The 17,079-nt window shown below is 45.7% G+C and overlaps 1 protein-coding gene across 1 annotated transcript in view; it reads right to left on the bottom strand.

Annotated features, from left to right (window-relative positions):
- Window positions 1-17,079, bottom strand: part of LOC126260839 (peptidoglycan-recognition protein SC1a/b-like) — a 76,147-nt gene that overhangs the window by 25,259 nt on the left and 33,809 nt on the right. The window contains exons 2-3 of the mRNA XM_049958240.1: window positions 14,639-14,751; window positions 4,020-4,241 (exon numbers count right to left, since the gene is read on the bottom strand). Coding sequence (XP_049814197.1) covers window positions 4,020-4,241; window positions 14,639-14,751 — 335 coding nt within the window. The remainder of the gene's footprint in view (window positions 1-4,019; window positions 4,242-14,638; window positions 14,752-17,079) is intronic.

Genomic DNA, 17,079 nt, shown 5'->3' on the forward strand with positions numbered 1-17,079 from the left:
GGGGTGTGTGGTGAGTTGAAGGCAGTTAGAAGCGGCGGTGCAATCTCCTGGCCGCCTCAATCGCTTGATGTCTTTCCATGTGAGTTTTACCTGTGGAGCAGATAGAATGGTCAGGTGTACTCAAATAATCTTCACACACTAGAAGAGCTACTGCAGAAGATCGAAAACGCCATTGCTGCCTTCCCTCTAGCAAAGATGCTACTTGGCCGGCCGAAGTGGCCGTGCGGTTAAAGGCGCTGCAGTCTGGAACCGCAAGACCGCTACGGTCGCAGGTTCGAATCCTGCCTTGGGCATGGATGTTTGTGATGTCCTTAGGTTAGTTAGGTTTAACTAGTTCTAAGTTCTAGGGGACTAATAACCTCAGCAGTTGAGTCCCTTAGTGCTCAGAGCCAAAGATGCTACTTGTGTCTCTCACTGATAAATCGAGCACAGCGCTGGACTGACGTCAATGGTAGTCATATCCAGCATTTTCTGTGAAGTTCATTAACAAAGGTCAGTCCCGATCGTTATTACTGAAAATATTTTTTCGGACCAGGTTTATTTTGTACACCTGTATGTATGCGGAAGAGTGCTCTGATCGTTAGAGAACGATAAATAACTACAAGAGTTTTCATTGTCGTTATAACTCGTTCTATAGACTGACTAACAGTTTCATTTTGGTGAATAACGTGAGAAGAGTACGTTTGGTTGCATAGTGTCGGTTATGGCGATGTCCCAAAAACTAACAAGAAAAACAATGATATAGAATTATTCACTGAAAACAAAACTGAGCAACGGTGGGATGAACAGACTATTATTTGAAAGTTTAAATTTTAACTTTTACTTAAATAATATATCTCCTGAATAAAAGTGCTTGCAATCGAAGCTTGTTATTGTAATATACTAAGACAAGCCGGCCGGAGTGGCCGAGCGGCTTTAGGCGCTACAGTCCGGAACCGCGCGACCGCTACGGTCGCAAGTTCGAATCCTGCCTCGGGCATGGATGTGTGTGATGTCCTTAGGTTAGTTAGGTTTAAGTAGTTCTAAATTCTAGGGGACTGATGACATCAGCAGTTAAGTCCCATAGTGCTCAGAGCCATTTGAGACACTAAGACAAAAAAAGAGAGAAAAGAAAAGCGATGCACCACGAAGGATTTATCCGAATGTGACAGAAATCGGTACATATGATGTACATGTACTGACGAACAAATGATTACAATTTAAGAAAAATTGGATGATTCATTCAAGAGGTAGAGCTTCACAAAACTGAACACGCCAATACTACGTTGGTCAACCTCTGGCCCTTGTGTAAACAGTTATTTGCATCGGCATGGATTCAGAGAGTTGTTGGATGTCTGCCTGAGAGATATCGGGCCAAACTCTGTCCAGTCAGCGGTTTAGACCTTCAAATTCCCGAGATGCATGGATGGCCCTATCCATAATGCTCCAAGCGTTCTTGGTTGGGGAGCGATCAGGCGACTGTGCTGGCCAAGGTCGGGTTTGGCAAGCACGAAGGGAAGCAGTAGAAACTCTCGCCGTGTGCGGGCAGGCATTATCTTGCTGAAATGTAAACCCAGGATGGCTCGCCATGGAGGGCAACAGGCCGGGACGTAGAATATCGTCGACGTACTGCTGTGCTGTAAGGGTGTCGCGGATGACAACCAAAGGGGTCCTGCTATGAAAACAAATGGCACGTAGACCATCACTACTGATTGTCGGGCTGGATGGTGGGCGACAGGTTGGTACTACTCAGCTGTCCGGAGCGTTTCCAGACACGTATTCGGCCTTGAGTATAATTGTCTTCAGTGATGAGTCCCGCATCGAACTGAGTCCCGAAGATTAGCACAGACGTGTCTGGAGATGCCTTGGACAGCGTTGGGATACCAACTTAACTGTCACCCATCATACGCCCAGACAACCAGGAGCGATGGTCTTTTCATAGCATAACCCCTTTGGTCGTCATCAGCGGCATCCTTACAGCACAGCAGTACGTCGACGATATTCTACGACCTGTTTTATTGCCCTTCATTACAAGCCATCCTGGGGTTACATTTCAGCACGGTAACGCTCGCCTGTGCACGGCAAGAGCGCGTTTGGAGCATTATGGACAGGGCCCTCAAACCATCCTGGGAATTTGGCGATCTATCGCGGCAACTGGACAGAATTTGGCACGATATTCTTCGGGAGAATATCCCACAACGCTGTTAATCAATGCCAAGGGGAATAACTGCTTGCGTAAGGGCCAGAGGTGGACCAACGCGTTATTGACCTGTTCATTTTGTGAAGTTCTTTCTCTTGAATCCATCACCCAATTTTTCTGAATTTTAATCATTTGTTTGTCTATAAATGTACATCAGATCTGTCGGTTTCCATCCCTTTCAGATAATTCCTTCGTGGAGTGTCGTTTCTTTTTCTTTTTTCTTTCTTCTGTTTTTAGTCTTAGAGTGTACTTTATTTTCTTCAGACACTTTTTCGGCATCCTTGCGTAAAACAGGGTATCCGGACACCCCAAAAAAACATACGTTTTTCATATTAGGTGCATTTTGCTGCCACCTACTGCCAGGTGCTCCATATCAGCGACCTCAGTAGTCATTAGACATCGTAACAGAGCAGAATGGGGCGCTCCGAGGAACTCACGGGCTTCGAACGTGGTCAGCTTGTGTCATACGTCTGTACGCGAGATTTCCACACTCCTAAACATCCCTAGGTCCACTGTTTACGATGTGATAGTGAAGTCGAAACGTGAAGGGACACGTACAGCACAAAAGTGTACAGGCCGACCTCGTCTGTGGACTGACAGAGACCGCCGACAGTAGAAGAGGTTCGTAATTTGTAATAGGCAGACATCTATCCAAACCATCACACATGAATTCCAAACTGCATCGGGATCCATTGCAAGTACTATGACAGTTAGGCGGGAGGTGAGAAAACTTGGATTCCTAGCGGCTGCTCATAAGCCACACATCACGCCACTAAATACCAAACGACGCCTCGCTTGGTATAAGGAGCGTAAACGTTGGACGATTGAACAGTGGAACACGTTATGTGGAGTGAGGAATCACGGCACACAATGTGTCGATCCGATGGCAGATTGTGGGTATGACGAATGCCCTGTGAACGTCATTTGCCAGAGTGTGTAGTGGCAAAAGTAAAATTCGGAGGCGGTAGTGTTACGGTGTGGTCGCGTTTCTCATGGATGGGGCTTGCACCCCTTGTAGTTTTGCGTGGCACTGTCACAGCACCCACCTACATTGACGTTTTTGCCGCGTAGGATTAGCCGAGCGGTCTGAGGCGCTGCAGTCATGGACTGTGCAGCTGGCCCCGGCGGAGTTTCGAGTCCCCACTCAGGCATGGGTGTGTGTGTTTGTCCTTAGGATAATTTAGGTTAAGTAGTGTGTAAGCTTAGGGACTGATGACCGTAGCAGTTAAGTCCCATAAGATTTCACACACATTTGAACATTTGTTTATATTTTAAGCACCTTCTTACTTCTCACTGTTGAAGAGCAATTCGGGGATGGCGATTGCTACTTTCAACACGATCGAGCACCTGTTAATAATGCACGGCCTGTGGAGGAGTGGTTACACGACACTAACATCCCTGTAATGGATTGCCCCTCACAGAGTCCTGACTTGAATCCTACAGAAGACTTTTGGGATGCTTTGGAACGCCGACTTCGTGCGAGACCTCACCGACCGACATCGATACCTGTCCTGAGTGCAGCACTCCGTGAAGAATGGCCTGCCATTCCCCAAGAAACCTCCCAGCACCTGATTGAATGTTTGGCTGCGAGAGTGGAAGCTGTCATCAAGGATTAGTGTGGGCCAACACCATATTGAATTCCAGCATTACCGATGGAGAGCGCCGCGAACTTGTAAGTTATTTTCAGCCAAGTGTACGGATACTTTTGATCACATAGTGTACGAGTGCAGCAGTATGGCTTATTAATGTAGAGCGGGTAAAAGTCGCGGGCCTGGTGTGGCCCGGTGTCGTATTATTGATGCAGGGAGCTCGAAAACTGGCGGAAATTAAGCGAACGCACCTGTATGGCTTGCAGCACGGGTGTGCAATCGGACAGACCGAAGCAGCGCCCACCCGCCGTGTGCTTGACCACCACGTACGGCGTCGGATGCGCCAGCTGCAGTCCCTGTCGCTGCGGCCGCAGGCTCCAGGACGATTGCGGCACGATGTGCCGCTCCGAGCTGTACTTGGCCTGTGACACGTCCTCCGAGACCTCCACCGCGTCGTCGGGCCCGCAAACTGCACATGGCAACAGAGCGACATTATTTTCCACACACAGCTACCACACCAAAATAGAACCCGATCTCAGCAGTAGCAAAGCAGGCGGTAACTAAGAGGGAGCAACCACTCGCTTGCCTTGAAATATACAAGGTGTACCAGGAGCAACAGCCAGTTTTCAGAGATGTGACAGAAACGATCATTTGAAGCCAAAAGTTTCATATGGATATATGCACTGTTCCGAACAGCTTCCGAGACAGAACACGTTTAATGTACCGGGTGATCAAAAAGTCAGTGTAAATTTGAAAACTGAATAAATCACGGAATAATGTAGATAGAGAGGTACAAATTGACACAGATGCTTGGAATGACATGGGGTTTTATTAGAACAAAAAAAAAAAATACAAATGTTCAAAAAACGTCCGACAGATGGCGCTTTATCTGATCAGAATAGCAATAATTAGCATAACAAAGTAAGACAAAGCAAAGATGATGTTCTTTGCAGGAAATGCTCCATATGTCCACCATCATTCCTCAACAATAGCTGTAGTCGAGGAATAATGTTGTTAACAGCACTTAAAGCATGTCCGGAGTTATGGTGAGGCATTCGCGTCGGATGTTGTCTTTCAGCATCCCTAGAGATGTCGGTCGGTCGATCACGATAAACTTGCGACTTCAGGTAACCCCAAAGCCAATAATCGCACGGACTGAGGTCTGGGGACCTGGGAGGCCAAGCATGACGAAAGTGGCGGCTGACCACACGATCATCACCAAACGACGCGCGCAAGAGAGCTTTCACGCGTCTAGCAATATGGGGTGGAACGCCATCCTGCATAAACATCGTACGTTCCAGCAGGTGTTGATCAGCCAGACTGGGGACGATGCGATTCTGTAATATATCGGCGTACCTCTCACCCGTCACGGTAGAAGTTACAAAACCAGACTCGCGCATTTCCTCGAAGAAAAAAGGCCCGATAACGGTAGATGTGGTAAATCCAACCCATACCGTGACTTTCTCGTCGTGCTACGGAGTTTCCACGACAGTTCTAGGATTTTCGGTAGCCCAAATTCTGCAGTTGCGGGCGTTGACAGACCCTCCGAGCGTGAAATGAGCTTCGTCGGTCCACAACACGTTACTCAACCAATCGTAATCTTCCGCCATCTTTTGAAACGCCCACACCGCAAATGCCCTCCGCTTCACTAAATCGCCAGGTAACAGTTCATGATGGCGATGGATTTTGTACGGATAGCACCGGAGGGTACGCCTCAGTGCCAACCAAACAGTAGTGTATGGAATGCCGGTGCGACGTGCGACTGCACGAGCGCTGACTTCCCCGTGCATAGACGAACCCGCTACAGTCTTCCTATGGCGATAGCATCTGAACGCTGAACTAGCACATTCCCCATTCTGATAATACAGCTTCACTAAAAGCGCCTTTTCAGGTAACGTCAACATGCTGCGACTGCTGGCGCGTCTGATTCTCTCTCATTACAGCTCCTTTTATATACGATTGTCATGCGCAGTCACTGACGTTTTCGCTGTCCAGCGCCATCTGTCGGACATTTTGTGAACTTTTTTTGTTCTCTTAAAACCCCATGTCATTCCAAGCATGTGTGTCAATTTTTACCTCTCTGCCTACATTATTCCGTGGTTTATTAAGTTTTCAAATTTATACTTACTTTTAGATCACCCAATACATTGTTGTTTATTTTTTGTATCATTCTATACACTGCCAGGTTTACACATGCACACATGTACAACAGTTAGTAAACAGCACAACATGCCTTTTACAAAGCATCAATTGAAGAATATTGTTAAGACATTGACCTCTAAGCATTATCGAACGCGTCACGCTGCAGCTGTTGTACGGTCCACAATAAATATTCCAATATCCCACCGTCAGCTTCAATGCATTTGTCCACTCTTGGGAGAGCCGGTTGTGCAGCTTGTCTGAGTGCTTCTACTGGAACCCTAATGAGGGCAGCAGCGTCCGTGATGCGACCAAGCAGTTCATCTCGAGTATTCACGCTCCGTTTGTACACACCAGATGAACCAACCCCATACACAAAAGTCTAACGGCATAAGGTCTGGCGAGCTTGGTGACTATCACGACCAATCCAGCGATCAGGATAAGTGTGGTTGAGATTTCCCTCACACGTCTGGTAAAATGTGGAGGGTCTTCGTTATGCTGGAAGTACAGTGCAACGCACGTCCTCAACGTGGTCAGCCTGCCGCTGTGACCGAGCGGTTCTAGATGCTTCAGTCCGGAACCGCGCTGCTGCTACGGTCGCAGGTTCAAATCCTGCCTCGGACATGGGTGTGTGTGGTGTCCTTTAGGTTAGTTACGTTTAAGTAGTTCTAAGTTCTAGGGGACTGAAGACCTGAGATGTTAAGTCCCATAGAGCTTAGAGCCATTTGAACCAAAGTGGTCAACAAACAAATCTTCCACAAAATGCAAGTAATTCTGTCCAGTCGTTCGCTCGTCTGAAATGAATGGACCTATGAACATCTTACAGATCATGCACCACCTAAAAAAAAAAAAAATAACGTAACGATGGGATTATTTCCTTTCGATCATGGGTAAAATTCTTATTTCTCATTCGGTGACATTACTCGATTAACACGCAGCAAACAAAACTGTCATCTTTCGGCCTAATCTTGACCTGGGTTACGCTACTATGACCACAAACATATTCGCCTCGCGAACTAATGACCACTCTGTTTCCTACCAAGCAAATAAACTTCACTAGACAGTCGTCGTCTCTGAGTATAGCCACGAATTAATTATTTTCCATATACTAGATATCTAGTGATTAATATCAGTCCTGCAAACTGCTTTAGTGCAAGGTTCTAATCCGGGTATATCTGGCTGGCATCTATTGTGAGGACAATTTAATAGACAGCTTGTGAAAGTATGCGGAGTTGTGAATGGCGAACGAACGAATTACCGAAAAGTGGCAAACCATAGCGACGGTTTCTTACCAGCACCATTTGAACATCCAGCTACTCAGGCGATGTGCCGCTAACAAGCCTGTGTGTCGCTCACTGAACGCGCGCGCACTCTCTTTCTCTCTCTCTCACACACACATACACACACACACACACACACCATATGCATTCCTCCAATCCTCCAATAGCAACGGAAGCCACTAGTTGTGGTGCTTGTACGCTACATATGCGTGGAATTCAGATTTATAAACTCCCGAATATCGTTTGGTACGGTGCACCACTGCAGCCTGTTAACGAAAGTTCGAACTTATGGAGTACGCTCCCAGAGAGGTGAGTGGCTCGAAGACTTCTTAAGTAATAGAACCCAGAATACTGTACTCGACGGCGAGAGCTCATCAGACACTTGGGTCACGTCAGGAGTGCCCCAGGAAAGTGTGACATGACCACTGTAATTCTCTACGTACACAAATAATCTGACGGACAGGGTGAGCAGCAGTCTGTGGCTCTTTGTTGACAATGCTGAAGTCTGATTGTAGGAGGACACAAAATGACTTCGACAATATTTCCAATTGGTGTGATTAATGTCAGTCAGCTCTAAATGCAGATGAGTTGGAAAAACAATCCCATAATGCTGGAATACAGTATTAGTAACGTGCTGCTTGATACAGTTCCGTCGGTTAAATATCCAGGCGAAAAGCTGCAAAGCGACGTGAAATGGAACGAGCATGTAACGATTGCAGTAGGAAAGGTAAATGGTTTGTTGGGAGAGTTTTGGAAAAGTGTGGCTCGTCTGTAAAGGAGATCACGTATACAACAGTAGCGCGATCCATTCTTTATTACTGCCCCAGTGTTTGGGATCCACTTCACGTCGGATTAAAGGAAGACATCGAAGAAATTCAGAGGTGGCTTGCCAGATTTGTTACCAGCAGGTTCTATCAACATGCAAGTGTTACGACGATGCTCTGGGAAGTCAAACGGGAATCCATGGAGGGGAGGCGAAGTTCTTTTTGGGGAACTCTAATATTAAAGCTGAATGCAGAACGATACTACTGCTGCCAACACAAATTTCACGTAACGACAACAAAGATAACAGAAATTATGGCTCGTACGGAGGCTATCTTTGGGAGAGGAACAGGAAACGAAATGACCAGTAGTGGTACAGAGTACCCTCCGCCACGCACCATACGTTGGCTTGCGCAGTACTTATGTAGACGTAGATGGAAACGTTTTCTTATGAGAGGACGGCCCACTCTCTGACTCGGTATTTACGCTTTATTTCAATCAATGGTGGACGCTGTGAAGCGCCCACTAAATTTTACGAGGATGAGTCAAATGAAAAACTTAAATTTTTTAATAATATTATTTATTGCGCAGAAGTGGTACAAAGCTGTATCACTTTCCAACATGATCTTCCCCACGCTCAACGCAAGTCTTCCAGCGCTTACAAAGTGCATAAATTCATTTAGAAAAAAATTCTTTTGGTAGTTTGCACAACGACTCATGCACCGAGTGGCGTACCTCTTCATCAGAACGGAACTTCTTTCCTTACATTGCGTCTTTGAGGGGTCCAAACATATGGAAATCACTTGGGGTAAGGTCTGGTGAATATGGTGGATGAGGAAGACACTCAAAATGCAGGTCTGTGATTGTTGCAACTGTTGTACGGGCAGTGTGGGGCCTTGCATTGGCATGTTGCAAAAGGACACCTGCTGACAGCAATCCACATCGCTTTGATTTGACTGCAGGCCGCAGACGATTTTTTTAGGAGGTCTGTGTATGATTCACTGGTGACAGTGGTCCCTTCAAGGCATGTAATGCTCCAAAATGACGCCTTTTTTGTCCCTAAAGAGAGTCAGCATCACCTTCCCTGCAGATGGTTCTGTTCGAAACTTCTTTGATTTTGGTGATTAGGAATGGCGCCATTCCTTGCTCGCTCTCTTCGTTTCCGGTCGGTGGAAGTGAACCCAGGTTTCGTTCCCAGTAACGATTCTTGCAAGGAAGCCATCATCACCTTGTCGTTCAAAGCGCCGAAGAAGTTCTTCACAAGCATCAATACGTCGTTCTCTCATTTCAGGAGTCAGCTGTCGTGGCACCCATCTTGCAGACACTTTGTGAAACTGGAGCACATCATGCACAATGTGGTGTGCTGACCCATGACTAATCTGTTAACATGCTGCAATGTCATTCAGTGTCACTTGGCGGTTTTCCTTCACTATGGCTTCAACTGCTGCAATGTTCTGTGGAGTCACAACTCGTTATGCCTGACCTGGACGAGGAGCATCTTCCACTGAAGTCACACCATTTGCGAACTTCCTACTCCATTCGTAGACGTGTTGCTGTGACAAACATGCATCACCGTACTGAACCTTCATTTGTTGATGAATTTCAATGGGTTTCACACCTTCACTACACAAAAACCGAATAACAGAATGCTGTTCTTCATTGGTGCAAGTCGCAAGTGGGGCGGCCATCTTTATACCGATACTGTGACGGGATGTATTCATCTGCAGAATGCTGCCACCTACAGGCCATTCTGCACGCTGTTTGTAGCATGCTTACCAACTTACAGGATAACGGCGCGAAATTTCGATTTGTTATTACAAATTTAAGGTTTTTCATTTGACTCACTCTCCTACTTTTATTACGTGCTATATAAACATGAGGGCAAAGAAATAATAACTGAGAAAGTCAATAAATAAATGAATAATTTAAAAAATATGGCATTGTCGTTGGTGGGGAGGCTTGTGTGCCTCAGCGATACAGAGAGTCGTATCGTAGGTGCAGCCACACGAACGCGAACCAACTGAGCAACATCTAGCAGTAGTTTTGGAGAATGGACCAAGAGTTTACTTTACAAAAAACACCGCCAGGAAAACTGCACAAGCGAAGTACCTCAGAACACAAAAGTAGCAGTTTTTTACCAATTATGCCAAACGCATCCATTCTCGAAAACATTAATAAATGTCGACGCCCTACCTATTATACGTGGAACACAACAATAAAAATCTTTCAACGACGAAAACAAGAAATTCCAGCAGAACATCAAGAAGGAATCAAAAAACTGGCGCACCAGGCCGAGTAAACGCTACGTCCGAACAACGCCGAATGTTTCTATCTCCGGATATAGCCTACAATCAATACGGGGACCAACAGATCTCGCAGTTCTCAAGACTGTTGACGGTTACCTATGTCAGACGTACAGAGAAGTATGTCAACGCTTAGGACTACTGGAAAACAACAATCACTGGTTGAAGCCTCACTCTACTGAACAACACGAAACCGGTCGAATCCAAAACAGCTGTGTGGCTCCTTCAAAGAAAGTACGAGTGATGACATACCGTAACAAATACGGCAAACTTATCCTGAACTGACCATCGAATTCAACGACGACATCTCCAATGAAACAGTCATTCGTCTATTAAGATAAATGTTTAGCAACAAACAACGAGACCTTAGTTCCAATTGGGATGCAAGCACAACGAAAAAACGCTATCAGTGTGCTAAACTTTGAAATCACAAAGGAAAAGGCTACAACTTCAACGAACTACTTCAATGCATTGCTCACAACAAACCACTCCTCAATAACATTCAAAAGGAAATTCACCCCGTTATCATGAACCTGATCGACAAAAACACTGGCGGAATTATTTACTTGGACGCACGAGGCGGCACCGGGAAAACGTTTTTAATAAAGCTACTGCTGGTGGAAAGAAGTGCTAAACAACACATCGCACTTGTACTGGCATCATCCGGCATTGCAGCCACACTTATGGAAGGGGGGACGAAGTGCCCATTATGCCCTACACATACCGTTGAATGTAGCCGAAGAACAATTCCCGGCATGTAAAATCTCAAGAGCATCTGGACGAGGTGAACTCCTAAGGCAAGCTGAAATTATCTATTGGGACGAATGCGCAATGTCACATAACAAATCACCCGAAGCCATGCACAGAACATTACAAGACTTACTAGAAAACTGAATTGATAGGAGGAACTCTACTCATACTTCCAAGGAGATTTTCGACAAACACTTCCCATTACCCCCAAAGTCAAGCCGGCCGGGGTGGCCGCGCGGTTCTAGGCGCTACAGTCTAGAACCGCGCGACCGCTACGGTCGCAGGTTCGAATCCTGCCTCGGGCCTGGATGTGTGTGATGTCCTTAGGTTAGTTAGATGTAAGTAGTTCTAAGTTCTAGGGGACTGATGACCTCAGAAGTTAAGTCCCATAGTGCTCAGAGCCATTTGAACCAATTTTGAACCCAAAGTCAAGCACCAGCAGACGAGAGTTGTTTCTCCAACTCATCTACATTTAGAGCTAACTGACATTAATCACACCAATTGGAAATTTTGTCGAAGTCATTTTGTAAAAATGCTTTAAAAATCACATCTCCGGCCCCACATACAAATACCGCGACTAAAAAAAAAAATGAAAGTTCGGCTATCGAAAGGCGAAACAACACTACTGACCAGACGACGGGCCTTATTAAACTCAACAGCGATTTCTGCAACATAGACACTACTGAAAACGAACTCATCGACCAAATTTTTCCAAACGTTGTTCACAACTGGCTATTTGAAAGGGCAACTTTGGCAACTAAAATAATATTGTTGACGATATCAACTTTAATATTCAAAACAAAATTCCCGGTGAAGAGAAAATATATAAATCGGTCGTCACGATGGTAAACTTTGAGGAAAGTGTGAACTTCCCTACAGAATTTCTAAACTCTTTGCAAGTACTAGAAATGCTATTACAGTGCCTTCGACTTACAATTGGATCTCCGAGCACATACTACTCAGAAATCTCAACTCACCAAAACTATGTAATGGAACAAGGATGATCGTCAAACAGCTATCGAATAACATCACCGAAGTCGAACTTATTACTGGAAAGTACAAAGAACACATGCTATTTATCTCCAGAATACAACTGATCTCTTCTTAACTGCCACTCTAATTTAAAATACTGCATATCAAATTAGATTAGCCTACATTTTTACAATTAACAAAGCGCAAGGACAAATTTTAAAATATTGCAGCATCAATCTCAAAGACTTCTGTTTCTTTACGGTCAACTATACGTAGGTTGCTCTCGAATAGGATATTCGAAAAATTTGTACATATATCCCCTAGCTAACAAAATGAAAAATGTTGTTTGTAAAAAAGTATTGTACATAGTTAGAACATGTGTTCAATAAAAAGTTTTTATCTCTTATACTTTAGCAAGTATGGCAAAATGCTTAGAATATGTTTTCAATTTAAAAAAAAATTTCCTCTAATAGTTTCTAGTTTATTCCTTTATTCCAACTACTATACAATCTCGTATCAACTCCCTGAGCGAAGCAGCTGGGTACCAATCGTACAATAAAGAGTCTTTCTGTCATATATTTGGCAATACTTCACATTTGTTTCTGTTGAGAGTCAATTGTCATTCCCTGCACTGATAGAGATGTTACAGTTCCTATCTAGTTACGAAATGAATCATGACTCTAATCAGATTATATAGTACAGTTTTATATTTCAGAAATATCTGGGCTTACGTACTTAACTTAAATACCATTTTGTCCTTCATTTTTATCTGTTGAACTCCCTGTGTGTTACACTTCTACACTTTTCAAGTTCATATTAAAGAACGCGATTAAAGAAAACATAAACCCAGGAGGTATGTGGTAGAAACACCACTAGGGGAACCGTGTCGGACGTGGACTGTCTTATTCTGTTTCAAGCGAAGTACAGGTAGCAATTATTGAACTACATGAAATTAAAGCGTCAAAAGATATGCGTTAGGACGCTCAAACTGTACTGTTCAAACGGCTCTGAGCACTATGGGACTTAACTTCTGAGGTCATCAGTACCCTAGAACTTAGAACTACTTAAACGTAACTAAGGACATCACACACATCCATGCCCGAAGCAGGATTCGAACCTGCGACCGCAGCGGTCGCGCGGTTCCAGACCGCTTGGCCACGCCGGCCGGCGCAAACTGTACGGTTGATCGAGGGGCATGATGGGACTTAGTATGGTTTGGTTTAGCGAGGAAGCCAATTTTCATTTGGATGTGTTCGTCAATAAGCAAAATTGGCGCATTTGGAGGACTGAGAATCCGCATTTCGCGATAGAGAAGTCTCTTCAGCATCAACGGCTGACCGTCTGGTATGCAATGTCTAGACAGGCACCAATTGGTCCGAAATTCCTTCATAGCATGGTAACTACCGAACGCTACGTGAAGGTTTTGGAAGATGATTTCATCCCCACTATCAAACGTGACCTTGACTTCGACAATATGTGGTTCATGCAAAACGGAGCTCGACCCCATCGAAGTCAGAGAGTCTGAGGACCGCCTTCTAGCTCTGGAGTATTCAGAGGCCACTGGCGTGGGCCTCGACTGGCCGCCATATTCTCCCGATCTGAACACATGCGACTCCTTTTTGTGGGGCTATATTAAAGACGTGTTGTACTGTAATAACGGCAAAACCACTGCTGAGCTGAAAACAGCCATTCAGGAGGTCATCGACAGCATCGATGTGCCGACACTTCAGCGGGTCGTGCAGAATTTCGCTATTCGTCTGCGCCATATCATCGCCAATGACGGCAGGCATATCAAACTTATCGTAACCAAAAGCCGAATATCTTTATTGACATGAAACTTCCTGGCAGATTAAAACTGTGTGCCAGACCGAGACTCGATCTCGGGAAGCTGTGAGGAGTGGGCGTAGTCATACTTGGGTAGCTCAGATGGTAGGCACTTGCCCACGAAAGGCAAAGGTCCCGAGTTCGAGTCTCGGTCCGGCACACAGTTTGAATCTGCCAAGAAGTTTCATATCAGTGCACACTCTGCTGCATAGAGAAAATTTCATTCTGGATCTTTACTGACGTTTATATGTTGAATAAAGTTTGTGCACGCCGTAGTTTGTAGGTAATTTACGGTTGTTTTTCATGTAGTTCAGTAATTGTCACCCTGTATATGGCATGGTAATGGAAATGAGCGTTTGGAGTCATTGGCCGGGAGGCCCCTTTGCGGGGCAGGTCCGGCCGCCTTGGTACAGGTCTTATTACATTTGACGCCACATTAGGCGACCTGGGCGCCGGATGGGGATGAAATGATGATGAAGACAACACAACACCCAGTCCCTGAGCGGAGAAAATCTCCGAGCCAGCCGGGAATCGAGCCCGATCCGTAGGACGGCAATCCGTCAGGCTGACCAGTCAGCTATCGGGGCGGACTGTATGTGGCATGAATTAAATGCATTGAAATGAAATGTATCGATCTTTGGGTATGGCATCAATGAAGATACAGTGATGTGCAATGTAATGCATGTGTAGTGATGTTAGCATTCACTCTGGCAAAGGCAATCAGCTGTAGTTCAAGTATCAGACACCTTTGGTCTCAAAGAGGAACATTATGTCATTAGTGCAGAGTGAACTAAAAACTCGAAGTATTTTAACTTACCATTCTGTCTGTCTTAGGAACTTACTTGAAGAGAAGTCTGCGAAGTACAACACTCCTGCTAGGATGACCAGGATGATGATGACGGAGGCAGCCAGCATCACCGCCGCCACCCACACAGGTCGTCGACGTCGAATTCCTGCATAAGATCATCAAAAAAAAGTGATCAGTTCTTTTCCATTAACTGCTGTGGCATACTGTTCTCTGTAGTAGCTGTTCCTAACGTATAGGTATGTTTTCAGTATAAAAGGTGGCAATATCTCTGACCCGTGGATGCTGATCCGGTTATATATCTGCTGATATCTATTGTAGTCTATTTGCATTGCACACAATCGATAATAATAATTTTTAATTTTGCAAGTCTACACTACTGGCCATTAAAATTGTTACACCACGAAGATAACGTGTTACAGACGCGAAATTTAACCGACAGGAAGAAGTTGCTGTGATACGCAAATGATTAGCTTTTCAGAGCATTCACACAAGGTTGGCGCCAGTGGCGACACCTGCAACGTGCTGACATGAGGAAAGTTTCCAACCGATTTCTCATACACAAACAGCAGTTGACCGGCGTTGCCTCGTGAAACGTTGTTGTGATGCCTCGTGTAAGGAGGAGAAATGCGTACCATCACGTTTCCGACTTTGATAAAGGTCGGATTGTAGCCTATCGCGATTGCGGTTTATCGTATCGCGACACTGCTGCTCGCGTTGGTCGAGATCCAATGACTATTACCAGAATATGGAATCAGTGGGTTCAGAAGGGTAATTACGGAACGCCATGCTGGATCCCAACGGCCTCGTATCACTAGCAGTCGAGATGACAGGTATCTTATCCGCATGGCTGTAACGGATCGTGCAGCCACGTCTCGATCCCTGAGTCAACAGATGGCGACGTTTGCAATACAACAACTATATGCACTAACAGTTCGACGACGTTTGCAGCAGCATGGACTATCAGCTCGGAGACCATCGCTGCGGTTACCCTTGACGCTGCATCACAGTGCGCCTGCGATGGTGTACTCAACGACGAACCTGGGTGGACGAATGGCAAAACGTCATTTTTTCGCATGAATCCAGGTTCTGTTTACAGCATCATGATGGTCGCATCCGTGTTTGACGACATCGCAGTGAACGCACATTGGAAGCGTGAATTTGTCATCGCCATATTGTCGTATCACCCGGCGTGAGGTATTGGGTGCCATTGGTTACACGTCTCGGTCACTTCTTGTTCGCATTGACGGCACTTTGAACAGTGGACGTTACATTTCAGATGTGTTACGACCCGTGGCTCTACCCTTCATTCGATCCCTACGAAACCCTACATTTCAGCAGGATAATGCACGACCGCAAGTCCTGTACGGGCCTTTTTGGATGCAGAAAATTTTCGACTGCTGCTCTGGCCAGCACATTCTCCAGATCTCTCACTAACTGAAAGCGTCTGGTCAATGGTGGCCAAGCAACTCGCACGTCACAATACGCCAGTCACTTCTCTTGATGAACTGTGGCATTGCGTTAAAGCTGCATAGGCAGCTGTACCTGTACACGCCATCCAAGCTCTGTTTGACTCAATGCCCAGGCGTATCAAGGCCGTTATTACGGCCAGAGGTGGTTGTTCTGGGCACTGATTTGTCAGGTTCTATGCACCAAAATTGCGTGAAAGTGTAATTACATGTCAGTTCTAGTATAATATATTTGTCCAATGAATACCCGTTTATCATCTGCCCTTCTATTTTGTGTAGCAATTTTAATGGCCAGTAGTGTATATATTACCCACTCGGGGCGGAGTGCCACTGTCTAAGCTTCAATGTACAGTATCCTGGAGTGGATAGATGTGTTTTGACAGCGCCATTTCTCCTAGTATTCAGCACAGTTACGGAAAGCCAGTTCGCTTGAGAAATACGGTTCAGGCGCTAACTGTGTCTTGTCTGTCCAGTATTGGAGGCTGCCTGTTGGCCTCCATGTTCTGAGCATTCTCAGTAGGTTGGATTATTTGTAGGCAAGAGTTTATTTATTAGGCGCCTGCTGCGGCTCGCGTTGGTACTGTTTGTAGTTTTTCGTCCTCTGTTGGAGGCCAGACCGTATGGTTTAGTTGGCATGGTTGCGGTTGTTTGTCTTCTTCTCGTCTTGACTGGCGCCACTCGGTTTCGCAAGCGTTGCCTGTCCGCTAGTGGCAGCAGCGGCGGTTATCGATACGTAGTAACTGTTGCCCTATCTTTGGGCGACGTCGTTGTTTACCCGGGTCGTGTGAGTGTGGCAGCTGGGTGGGGACTCAGGAGGAGCCAGGTCCGCGCAGTGCGAGAACACGCCGGGACCACTGGCGGCGCGCATGGACTGCCGTATGGAAGGGCTGTGATCACGAGGGTGTACAACCTCGTCGTAAACCGGTCCAGCAAGCTTTAAGATGAGTGCATTTCAATCCAGGTAGAGTGGAGTCAGTCACCCATGTGGGCCCTGTAGTATGTGATGT

This window comes from Schistocerca nitens, chromosome 5 (genome assembly GCF_023898315.1).
Source record: "Schistocerca nitens isolate TAMUIC-IGC-003100 chromosome 5, iqSchNite1.1, whole genome shotgun sequence".
Taxonomy (NCBI): domain Eukaryota; kingdom Metazoa; phylum Arthropoda; class Insecta; order Orthoptera; family Acrididae; genus Schistocerca; species Schistocerca nitens.